Source organism: Ambystoma mexicanum, chromosome 6q (genome assembly GCF_040938575.1).
Source record: "Ambystoma mexicanum isolate Mex_15411 chromosome 6q, UKY_AmexF1_1, whole genome shotgun sequence".
NCBI lineage: Eukaryota > Metazoa > Chordata > Amphibia > Caudata > Ambystomatidae > Ambystoma > Ambystoma mexicanum.
Genome location: NC_090937.1, coordinates 819560996 through 819574147, shown reverse-complemented (window position 1 = coordinate 819574147; position 13152 = coordinate 819560996). Strand labels below are relative to the sequence as shown.

The window sequence follows — 13152 nt, the reverse complement described above, 5'->3', positions numbered from 1 at the left end:
GACCTTAGTAGGCAATTTAGGGGACTTATCAAGGGTACCCTTGCTGGATGTTGATCTCTCAGTAGACTTAGGGGGGAAGGATGGTCTTACAGGAGTGGAAAAATGTGCTTTTCGCTGTTTCCCCCCCCTCCCCGTGCGTGGAAAAATGTTTTCCCTGTCCCTTGGAGGCCCCGGAGACTTTCGACACCTGGCGTCGAGGATCGGGAGAGGTATCTGTGTCTTTCGAGCGTGGGGCCTCGCTGGTGTTAACTGCGGGCTCCGTCTCTTGGAGCGCGGCCTGGGGGTGGAAGTCGTCTTCGTCCTCCGACGATCGAACTTCCATTAGTCTAGGGAGCGAGGCACTCTTGGCAAGAGTGGATGATTGCCTTGCGTCATGAGGCGATCTCGATCGAGAGCGCCCAGAGGACACCGAGTCGGACCGTTCTATCTGTGCCTCTTTCCGAGAAGTCGACGTCGTCGAGGTTCGGTTGGACTTAGTGTGCTTAGTGTGTGTAGGGTGTGTAGCGCTTGCGTCGCCGGGGGTCTTCCCCATAGCCGCCCTGCCGGACGACCTTCCGAGGTTGGGGACCTGCGCTCGGCTGTCTTTCGACGCCGTAATGCCCTCGCCGTCCGAAAGTACGGCGTCGCTGCCATCGCTGAAGGCGCCCTCCGCTGCCATGGCCGCATGCCTGGCGTGGTGGGCCCAACGCTTTGTCGAACGGTCCTTAAGTGTCTTAGGTTTAAACCTACTACACGCTCTGCAGTTCGCTTCGGGGTGGTCCCTCGGCAAGCAGAGGTTGCACGTGGCGTGCCTGTCGACCCAAGGGTATTTGCGGTTGCACTTGGGGCAGAATTGGAAAGGGGTACCCTCCATACGCACCTTGAGGCAGCGGGCTGATAAGTGTAGGAAATATATAAGTGTATCCATATACCAAGAGTGAAGAGTATGTACCACCCCCCACTCTCCCTACTTGCAGGGCCCAGGCCAGCGGCCTACTAGGCCCGGGCCGAGGCCAGCGGCCTTCCGAGGCCCAGATCCGTCGTGCAGCAGCCGACGGTCGATGTCTTCTCCAGCCGTCGTCGAGTGTCGAGGGTCGACGTTGGTGTGGGGAAGGATGTTAATAAAGATTAATAAATTTCAATTGTTAGTAAAAGTATGGCTAAGGCCAGGGGACTCCGCAAGATGCTTCCGACCAGTATGGCGGAAAAAAACAATCTGAGGATCCTAGACGCGTGAGGGATCTTGGGTACAGTGGACGTCACACTAGGGATAGTATTACTGGCACGCCTGTGTCGACGCCCATTTTCGAGTTTCGAAAAACAAACTGTAATACTCCGCAGCTTCCACTAGATGTCGGCCTATCCACAGCATGTGATCTAAGCAGATTCCACAAGCCTCAGAAATATATATATATATATATATATAGAGCTGCTGCTTCTATTTTCTTCATCCATTATGAGAATGTTTCAAAAGTGGACCACTGTCGCCGTTCTTCATCCTACCAACATCAATACAGAAACACCACGACCGGACAACTACAAACCTGAACAACGAATAACCACAAAACAAAATCACACCCACAGAATCCACTGTAATTTAATAAACGCAAGGTCAATGTCCAAACATTCAACCGAAATATAAGACCTCCTATCAGAAGGAGGCATAGACATCCTATTTGTAACCGAAACATGGCTAGACGACAACTACAAGATCACCCTCAACAACTGCCTGCCTGAAAACATCAAATGCATCCAAGCGAACAGGAAATCCAAAAGGAGGGGGGGCTAGCGATCATCCACAAGGAGCAGCTGGCCATCAAAATGGAAGATCCACTAAACATAGATAAATGCAAATCCTTAATACTACGGCTATCAGTAAACCCAAAAACAAACCTGAAATTCATACGGATTTGCAGACCGCCAACCTACGATGCGACTTTCATAGACGCCTTCACGGAAGCAATCACCATCCTAGCCATCAAGTACAATCATCTGATCATCCTCAGAGATTTCAACATGTGGTTCGATGAAGAAACCACAAGCACACAAAAATCCTTAACCGCCCAACTAGCAGCCATGAACCTACAACAACTAGTCAAAGGAGCAACACACTCAGCAGGGCACACACTTGATGCAATCTTCGCCAACAAGGATCTCATCACCATGGCACCCCCAATTCAAATACTCTGGAGCAACCTCCTCCTCATTCTGTTCATAATCACAACGGCCGCTCCAACAAAGAAGCAACAAGAAAAACCACTGCTCATGATGAAAAGAAATTGGAGAACCATAAAAAACTCCAACCTAACCAAGCTCCTGGAACTCAGCAAAACACAAGCAACAACCATGGAAGAAGCCGACCTAGACAAAAAAGTTGTCCTGCTACATACCTGGATGGCAACAACCCTAGATGACCTCGCCAAAGAAAAGCCCTTCACCCCATCACGTAAGAAATCATCAGCAAAATCGTTCACCCCACTACTCTGCGCCATGAAAAGAAAAAAACAAAAACTAGAATCTGAATGGAGGACAGACAAAAGCACTGCAAACAAATTGAAATTCCTGCAACAGATCCGCTCATATAAAAAGGAAATACAAAAAGCGAAGAGGAAATATTACGACAACCGGATCTTCAGAGCACCAAACGCCCAAAAAGAACTCTTCAAAATCATAAACGAAATTAAATAAAACCACCGAACTGCAACAACACGCCAAATCCACCAATGAAAATATGCGAAGACCTAGGAGACCACTTCAAAAACAAAATAACTTCCATCCAACACACCATACAAAACAGGCCAAGCGATCACACCTCAAACCCCACCGACACCCATGAGGAACATCCAAACAAGCTTCGAAACTTCCCAGAAATATCAGTGGAGACTTTCGTCAAACTGGTAAACCAAAGCAACAAATCAGGCTCTCCTGAAGACCCCTGCCCCCCGGACATATACAAAACAAGGAACCCCCATGGAATACCATAGGAATCTCCTCAACCTCTCAATCTCAACAGGTAAAGTACCATAGACCTTCAAAACGGCTCACATCAAGCCGCTACTCAAAGACAAAATAGGAAACATAGAGGAGTTATCCAACTACAGACTCATTTCCAACATACCCTACATAGCCAAACTGCTAGAAATGTACGTCTACAAAATAACCCAAGAATTCATAGAACCGCACTGCCTATTAGACCAGGCACAAGTTGGTTTCAGACCAATGAGAGGAACAGAATCAGCTCTCCTCTCAATATGGGACGACCTAAAAACGAACGCAGACTCGGACAACAGTACCGCCCTGATTCTCCTTGATCTATCCGCAGCTTTCGACACTGTCAACCACGACATCCTCTTAAAGAGATTAGGACGACTAGGAATAACAGATACCGCCCTACTATGGATCAAATCCTTCCTAACAAACAGAACAGAAACCATATGGATGAAACCTTTTAAATCAAAACCTAGAGACTCCACGTGCGGAGTACCACAAGGATCATCTTTCTCCCCGCTTCTATTCAACATCTACATGTACCCATTAATCAAACTCATCAAAAAACACAACCTCACATGCTACAACTAAGCTGATGATACTCAAATAATCTTCAACATACGAGACACCCGAGAAGAAAACGCCACACTAGAGATTTGCCTTCCTGACATATTCAACTGGATGAACCTCAACCACCTCAAAATCAATCCAGGCAAAACAGAGATAATGATTGTTTCAAAAAAGGGAGGAGACATCAGCTACATCCCCTGGCCAAGAGAGCTCGGCACCATACGAGCACCATCATCCACTGTAAAAAACCTAGGGGTCCTGATGGATAACAACCTCACTCTAGAGCCACAAGTAAATGCTCTACTCAAGAAATGTTTCTTTCTCCTGCGAGCAGCAAAAAGGATCCTACCGTTCCTGTCGTTCACCAACAAAACACTTACCATCATCGCTCTGATCACGTCCAGAGTAGATTACGCCAATAGCCTATACCTGGGCATGCCCGAATGACTTCTAAAAAAAACTACAACAAATACAAAATGCGGCAGCCAGACTCCTCCTCAAGCTACCCAGAAGAGAACACATCACACCCGCGCTAAAAATACTACACTGGCTACCATTAAAACAGCGAATTAAGTTTAAGTCCATGTGCATCACGCACAGAGCAATACACAAACAAGGCACAGAATTTCTAAGCGATAAACTACGCCTACATCAACCGACAAGAACACTGAGATCAAGCACCGACATACGCTTGGAACCAAAACCCTATAACAGAAGAAAACTCGGAGGATCCTCTTTCTCTCACCATGCACCGAAAACCTGTAATGACCTACCTATGAATATAGGGAACACAACAAACCACCTAGCTTTCAGGAAACTCCTCAAATCATGGCTCTTCACAGCGTAACTACAACAGCGGCGCTCTAGAATGCCCACCCCGTTAAACAACGATGAATAAAAACACCAACCTCGATCACTCCCAAAATGGACGTACACGGAACCCAAAGAACGGACCCCACGACAGACCATAAGATATTATGGGAAATGGCCACAAAAGGAGGTCACTATAGACTGATCACATACTCAGACCGAGATGAAAGCCCTTAAATGACCCATCCACTGCCACCCAGCCGTACCATATCCAAACTCCCAGCAGAAACATTTAGATAGAAAGTTTGTAAGAGGAGACCACAACACCTGCTCCAACACCCAAGGAGGAGAATAGCCACCCATCCCACATTAATCAATCCATTAGCATTAGAACACCTACAGAGCTCGCTCGAATAGAACGGCGAGCGCATCGCACCAACTAAAACCCAACCCACAACACTCACTCCATCAGAATTAGAACACTTACAGAGCGCGTCACACAAACCTAAAACCCGGCCAGGCGTAACCCCTTCATGAGATTGGGAGGATTAGAGAGCGCCACACTCGGACAGAGTTCTGAATGTTAGCATGTTAAACTTCATATAACCCACTAACAAAAAACTCAGCATTTCCGCAGACTTATCTCACTCAAAAATCTCACACAACCATCTCTCGTACCCGCACGCACTTCACAACACTGCAACACCACATAAGCTGCAGCAACAGCACACGAGGACTGACATCGATCCGATAACTGCACCAAAGCTCAGCACCCGGTGCATACCGAGTTGAAGATGCCAACAGAACACCACTCCTCTCACTATTCTACTCCCGCTTCACCTACCAACCCATCTCACCTTCTCGTTTGCAGATCCGCCAGAGCACCTGGGGACCAACTCCGTTGGTGACGGTGCGTGGTAAAAATACCTTTAACATTTAACACACACACATGCATACATACATACATACATCCACACAGTGGTCCACTTTTGGAACATTATTTTCATAATGGATTTCAATCATCAAAGTACAGCCAGGAGATTCAAAGGTCAGCTCAATACAGAATTCCAAAAGACATGCCAATAATTTGTATAAAATACTTTTTAGAAAGCCATCTCGATTTAGGAGTCAACATACTTGCTGTATAACCAATCAACCATGCATGACAGGAACAACATTTTAAAAACATGCACAACTTGTGTTAGCCAATTTAATATAAGTGTAACCCATGCCAGATTACGCAGATGAATAGAGAATATGCCACGTAAAAAAGATGCACTGGTACTTTCTCAAAGGAGAACAGAAATTGTGCAGGCAATTCCCTTTATGTTAGCGAAGATTTACTTGCAGACCATGTAAAACATCAATGAGAATAGTGCAACACAGCAAAGATTCTGTCTGAAATGACATGTGAATAACAGAAGGATTGAAAGAGGTAAAAAGTACCAGAAACAGGACTATGGAGAGACCTGGTAAGAAGTGAAGGGGTGTGAAGTAAAATCAGAGTAAAGTTATTGGATAAATGGTAGGAAGCAGTAGGTGGGGCCACAGTCAAGAACACTGTACCTGGTCACCACGCTTCAATCCCGCTTCTACTGCTTTGCTGCCAGGATCCACGCTGTCTACAAAGATGCCAAATCCCTTTTCCGACCCGCCCAGTAAAGTGAAAGGTAAAGGTGCTTCCCGAGACGGCTTTGTTATTGTTATCAGTCGTCTTTTTGCTTTAGCAGCACAGGCAATATTTAACAGTCTCAGATGGCCACCCATTTTCTACAAAACAAAATCACAGAACATAGTTAACAATCAGTGCTTGTGATATTTGACCTACAAATCTGATTTCTGCTACAGACAATAGTATTCTTACCTCTCTCTCCAAATTGTTCTCAAATTCTTCGAGAAAGCGAGTCATAGCAGGATCTCCCTCAAAGTCATTGAAGTGATTGTTCACCCACAGCAACACTACCCGTGTAACCTGTGGTTGGATTCAATGTACATGGTGATTGATATTGTTTTATGCAGATAAATATATGTCGAAATTCTTACATTGTCAGTTGATAAACGCTTTTCACATTTTACGACTATGTACATGGGTGACATCCAACGCTAACATGAAAGAGAGCAAAAAAAATCTCACAAACATATAACCCAGCCAGAATACTAACAATTTGGAAAGTTCTAAATGTGTCTTTGACGTATGTTGCATGGCTATCCTAAATCCTTTTGGAGGTAATATTAATTTGGCAAATACAAACAAGTATATATGTTTGAAAGTCTTCATTCACTCACCACCCTTTCATTTAAAAAATGCAGTATATGCAGATGATTCCCAGAGCATGCAAAGACGGGCTTATGAGGGGCCCTAACTTTACAAAGCCATTGAAGCCCTAGAGGATAGCAGGCATAACTTGAGAGTTGGTGGGGGAGCATATGGGACACAGCACGTAGCCGGTAATGTAGAAAGCGAACTCACTCGACTGAACCGAGTGTTTGGGTCCGTTTCTCGTGTGTGTGGGCACCAGTCCTAGCATAGACACTTAGGCAGCCAGATATCAGTCTGCTTACTGCAGCTGTTTGAATACTTTCTATGTGCCAAATCAACCTACTGGTGTATTTACAGCTACTGAGAACATAAATAAATACACTTAGCATGTCTTTCCTAGGCAATGAAAAAATAGGCGTTATAAGTTTGGTCATGTTCAGTCACTGTTTATGTCAAGCACAGGCCAACCTCATAGCGGTCTTTCAGCGCTACATGAAAACTTGATTGGCTACATTCAAATGTTTTAGGGTGAAAAGAAATGCCTATACTTGCTTACACATGGGTCCAATTACCCATGCAGGTTTGCAATACATTTCCAGACTCACCAGCCTGGATTTTTTCTGTTACTCAAATTAGATTAGTAAACCTCAGGAAAGGCAGACTCTGGCCTTATGGTGAACCAGTAGAAAGACTCGGACCAGAAGACATACATTTACTACATGAGTTGTAAGAAAATGCTGTACTGACCCTATTTTTAATAGGGACGCCCCCTACCTAAGTAAACTAAGGGTGCTTGTCAATGTTAGCCAAAATAATAAACATTGCCCTCTGTCCAAATCCTACCTTCTAAACTGACTGTACCACTTAGAAAAACAACTTAAAAGGGAAAGAGGGCAATATAAGCTTCCCTAAGTGTAACTCTGCCATCTCCCATTGTTTCCAGGAATCTCTCCTAGTGTCAGTTCCCACAATTATTTAATAGGAGATAGGTCTCCTATCAGTTTGTGTCAATCTTGTCAGAGTTCCAAATAAAGATAAGGTTTTCCTCAGGTATAAAGCATAAAATCTCAAGTGTCAAAAAAAGTTAATTCTCTCAGTGGCCAGAGAGGAAGGGATATTTCTTGAATCCTTAGCCAACAACTACGTGTGTTTCTCCCCGTGAGATTCCAGTCTTACTCGATTCTGGTTTCTCTTTGGAATGAGTCCTTACTTGCTTTATAGGTCCCCCCTGGCTCCCTTGGTTCTCTTCGTCCCATGATTCATAGGGGTATGTGTATGCCCTTCTAGTGCATCTTTCTCATGGATTTTGTGTGTGGCTTTGAGCCGCTTGGATCTGGTTTTTAGGGCTCCTGTAACCACTCTTATTTTTTATGTTCGTCTAACTCTCCAGACCGCGTTGCCTCTTATAGGGATCTAGACTCTTTGTTCCCTCTGCTGATCCCACTGTCTGGTCTCTGTACCACCCTCTACTGTGAGCAACCCCTGTACCTTCTCCATAACAGGTCCTGCTCCAGTGAGGCGGCTTTGACCCAGTGCCGCTGGAGTTCTCCACTGCTCTTGGGCACCCTCTCCTGAACACAAGCAGGTGTTTTTCTTTGCTTGAAGCTATGTTGCTCTCTATTTCACATAGTGCAAGCAGGGGGCGATTCCTCTCTCACTCGCCGGGTCTGGCGTGGGTTACTGGACTCCACAGGCCCACCACATCCTTCGCGTGGCCCTACCTTCACGTGGGCCCGGCTTCTCTTGGCCTTGACGAATTTGCACAGCCCTGTGCCTCGTCACCCATGTGTTTTGTTTTCTCAGTCTTCTCTCCCAGTTTCTCTCCAGGTTTCCCTCTGGACCCATTTCCAGGTCCTACTCTGTGCCACAGCCGGGTACACTCCATAGCGCGGCTCCTCATCCCAATGACTTTGGTACGTCAGGGGCTCACCTCTGTGTATCGCTTCTCCTCCTTCATTCAAGGGGCAAAGTACTTTTATTCTTGCTAGCAAATACCAAGTGGGTGTGTTTAACTGTCAAGCACATTAAGAGGCCAGAATTGCCTTCAGATAACTGTTCAAATTAACTTTATACATTATTTGTAGTTCCAAGGCTGACAGTCTGATCCACTTCTGTTATTCCCATGTATGCAGACATGTCTCAGTTGTACGGAGTTCCTTACCGGAATGGGAGTCCCCGTCCCCTGGAAGAGTCACTCCCCGCGAGGTCCCGCTTTCACCAAACTCATAGGAAGGGTTTGCTTAGTGGGCTCACCTCCCTAGCCCCTAGCCTCAAAGGGGAAGGCTACCCCAAGGAAGAAGGGACGAAACCTCCAGATTCATCACAATACACTGCACAAAGAGGTTTCTACTGTTGTTAACGCACATTTGGCGAGGGGCAGGGTGCCTTTAACTCTGTGTCTCTCAATTTGGAACTGGACTGTGCACCCATTTTACCAGTAGTGCTTGACGAAAGGTGATTAACTTCCAGTTTGTCTAGCAAATGCTACCACATGCACCACTATTGGTAATTCTCCTGCAAACAAACCATCCTAGCTGCCTCCATCAATTCTTCCAAACTTGCCAAGGAGCCCAGTCCTCCCACTTCCAACCTGCATTTCCAATGCTCATCATTACACATGAAGAAAAGTAGATGCCCTAAAATTAGCAAACATTTGTCTGTGGACACCTCTCAAATACCCAACAAAACCTCACACAGCATGCCACAACTCACACATCACTTCTGCCTAAGACCTATTTCTCAACGTACTAGACAGCTTAGGCTGCCACTTAATGTTACAGTTACTCTGTTGTTTTGTATACTATGCCAGGCTACAGTTCAATTAGAGTAAGGAAGAGTAAACCAATATAATGTGCAAAAATATAGACTGTAGCTGGTTAGCAGATTATTATTTCACATCTAGCTTTAATATGAGATTCAAGCAATGCAATTTTGACCATCACACATTATAACAAAGTGTTTTGCGCGTAATGCTCTTGAGTATGCTTTAGACAATTCCAAATGTAATGGTGTAGAAATAAAGGGAACACAATGTAAGAGTATGCACAGTAAAAACAAAGTGAATGAGGGGGTATCTAACCGTTGTTATATTAGGAGCATTTGACAGGCCTCGATTCTTAAATTATAGTGCATACTGTTGCATTATTTTATTTAAAAACTCACAATTAGAAATCAGTTTAAAAAGCAGTAATGAATGCCCAAAGTGTCAAGACCGGTTAAATATCATATGCAAACGTTTATATAGCATCTATATGTTTGAAGCCTAATGAAACTCTAGGTAGTAGGCTCCTGTAAAGTAACCGAACTCTTCTAAATTACGAGCCGAATAGTCTAAAACCGTTCACATATTTCGATTCCGGCACAGCATTACATCAAGATAGAGGTTTATGTTATCGATAATTTTTCCCAACCTTGTCCCGGAGGCAGGGATCATTGAACCACTCCAACAGCTTCTTGCCTACATCCATGGGACTTGTAAGAAAGGTCCTGTAGGTTAGCAGGAAATCTTCTATAAACGTTGGATCTACAACAGAGTGCTCTTCCACCAAATGCATGGTAAGCCTTTCAGATGTTCCCTACGAAATCAACACAACTCGTAGTTACCATGGAGTAGTGCAGCAGAGAAATAGACAGAACCTCAGTATAAATGCCTTGCGAGTGACAGCTATCAAATGCAGAATGGAACGCAATTAACCTTTCTTCAGAGGCGATTAAAAACCACATTTAATTTAATAAACTAATGAGTGTGCAACTTTCAGCACTATTTTAAATGCGCAAAAAGATAATGCACCTTGCATGATCACGATTGTGCTGAGCATGCTTTTTGCCAGGACACCATAGTCCTGCGAGTTTCCTCCAGGCTATCTCAAGGAGGTTTGTGTTATTGTTTTACCTTGATTACAATGTGACCCTTCCGGGTGCCAGTGCGGTCCAGCTCCCGGTGCTCCTTCACCATCACTATCTCGCCCTCCTCCTCCACTTTTTGCATGTTCTTTTCTACCTGGTTGAGAATGCGGCAGTAATCTTGCTGGGCTATGCACACAAACTAGAGCAAAACAAAGAGTTGAATCATTAAAGGCACAGATGCAGAAAACACAAGCAACTACTGTAAAGGCCGATATATATTAACTGCCTATCCCATTATATTAGAGATTCATTTTAAGAACTGTCTAAATGCAGTTAGGTGAAGATTCTTTCTGGGAGAGATGCATAAACGTTATCTCCATCTCCTTGAATACTGCACTGTATACGATATGGCAGCATGTGGAGCTTAGATTAAAAGGAGCGGCATGTGTGTGCCCAATAAAAAATGAAATAAAACAAAAATGAAAACAGAATAACAAACAATCTGATCAAATCAGTTCTAATATGGTGAAGTACTGTTGAATGATTACGTATGGTGCTATAAGTATTTTATATTCGGAAGGTCATTGCAGCACAGCACTGCAGGAATTTACTATCACGTGTATTAAATATTAATTGTATAGCACGTTACTTCAATTTTAACAATGTGGAAGCAGTAATAGTTGTATTTAGTAAGGTTTTAATTGTCCGGATGTCTTAATGATTTTGTTAAGTTATTGATAAATGATGTTTAGAACTGAATGAATATCAAGTATAAATTGGGAGTTATGTTTTAATGATATAAATATGCATTATATAATAATGCTGTTTATGTGGTTTTGTAAAGTATATGTGAAAAGTTCAATTTTGAACTAAACACATTAAATAAATAAATAAATAACTGAGGGCCGATATGGGCCACTTTCTATGTGGTCTGGGGTGATCCATGAACTTCCGGGTTAATGAATACCTGTTTGTCATATCTGCTCAAATCACAATCTAAAAGTTTCGGAAGAGCAGAAAAATAAGTGACTTTAATAAAAAAATAAACACAGAATGAAGCCTGGGGATCATAAATAAGGCAGACGCAAGGCAACAGATCTCTGTTTAAGGGAATGAGCAGGTTACTTACCTGTAACTCTTGTTCTCCAGCATGGGTCTTAAATGGATTCACATGCTATCAATAAACCCGGTCAGGCTGGGAATCCTTCGTAAAATAAAGCAGTTTAGCTTTAAGCTAAAAACAGCATTATCGCTTGTATAGCTTATTGCCGTCACTTTGGGTCATACTGTCCAATTATTGACACTCGTCCTCTTTAGCTCCACCCCTGTGGGCCACCCTCAGATTTGGTACACACCTAAAGTGGCAGTTGGACACACAATGAGCCACAGAGGAAGGAGGGAGGGTTTTCATGTGAATCAATGTAAGACCCATGCTGGCGAACAAGAGTTACAGGTACGTAACTTGTAACTTCTCCACCATAGGGTCTTAACGTGGATTCACATTCTATGAATACGATTACACAACAGTACATATCCACAACCATGGGAGGTCTCAAGGCTCAACAGAAGCAATTGAGACTTACCCCTGAAACACACTCACCTCAAAGCACTGCTTGTCCATCACAAGACTCATCCCTGAAATCCCTGTCGACACAGTAAAATCTTGTGAAGGTGTGAGTAGACCTCCACGTAGAAGCCCTGCAATATCCAGCAGGGTAACACCAGAGAGGAACGCAGTAGTCGAAGCCATGGATCTGGTGGAAAGGGTTCTCGGCCGGCCTGGCAATGGTCCATTGGCCAATTGATGGCAATGCATAATAAAGCAGGAGAGCCACCTGGAGATGCAAGCCTTCGACAGGGCCTTCCCATGCCCCACAGGTCCAAAGTTGACAAAACGTTGAGAAGTCTTTCAAAATATTAAGTGCATTCCACATAGAATTTCAAGGAACACGGCATGTCCAGTGAGTGCAAGGATCTTTCAGCAGGAGTAGAAGGATTTGCAAAGAAAACTGGTGAGACCAAAGATTTGTTTAAATGAAAGTAAAATGAGACCTTTGGCATGAAGGACGGAGGAGTTCGTAGAATCACATTGGATTGGTGGATAGACAAATATGGAGTCTTACAGGATAGAGCCTGTAGTTCTCCAACATGCCTGGCTGAGATGATTGCCACTAGCAAGGCGGTCTTCCACTAGAGGAACTTCAAAGAGGTCTGATGCGTAGGCTCAAACGGAGCACCCATTCGTTTGGACAGGACCACATTCAACTCCCACGATGGGGCAGGAGCCTTCACCGGAGGGAATGTTCTAAAGAAGCCCTTGAGGATCACTCCTTCACAAGCCTGTGAGATCACAAAGAGAGCTTGCCAGAAGCCTGGGTATACCAGGGTATCGCAGCTAAGTGCACCTTGATGGACGCATGGGCAAGGCCAGTTTTAGCCAGCGAGAGCAGGTAAGGCAGAAGTTGTGGCACTGTGACACGTTGTGGAGAGATATGTTGTGAGTGGCACCACACTGTAAAGTGCTTCCACTTGTGGTTGCAGCATGCAAGCTTAGACTAGAATCACCTTACATTCCAAGGCAGGAGCCCAAATTCTAAGGCTGCAGGAGCCAGGCGGACAGGTTCATTGGCACTGGGTCGTAGTGAAGGATTGCCCCTCCTTCTCGGGATTGCATGTCTAGAAGAAGAGGCAGTTGGATG

The 13152-nt window shown here is 44.4% G+C and overlaps 1 protein-coding gene across 13 annotated transcripts in view; it reads right to left on the bottom strand.

Moving 5' to 3' along the window:
- Positions 1-13152, bottom strand: part of RAPGEF2 (Rap guanine nucleotide exchange factor 2) — a 1671940-nt gene that overhangs the window by 245253 nt on the left and 1413535 nt on the right. For all 13 annotated transcript variants that reach the window (XM_069631345.1, XM_069631346.1, XM_069631352.1 and 10 more), the window contains 4 exons: positions 10500-10652; positions 10018-10182; positions 6212-6319; positions 5914-6117 (listed from right to left, as the gene is read on the bottom strand). In XM_069631345.1, coding sequence (XP_069487446.1) covers positions 5914-6117; positions 6212-6319; positions 10018-10182; positions 10500-10652 — 630 coding nt within the window. The remainder of the gene's footprint in view (positions 1-5913; positions 6118-6211; positions 6320-10017; positions 10183-10499; positions 10653-13152) is intronic.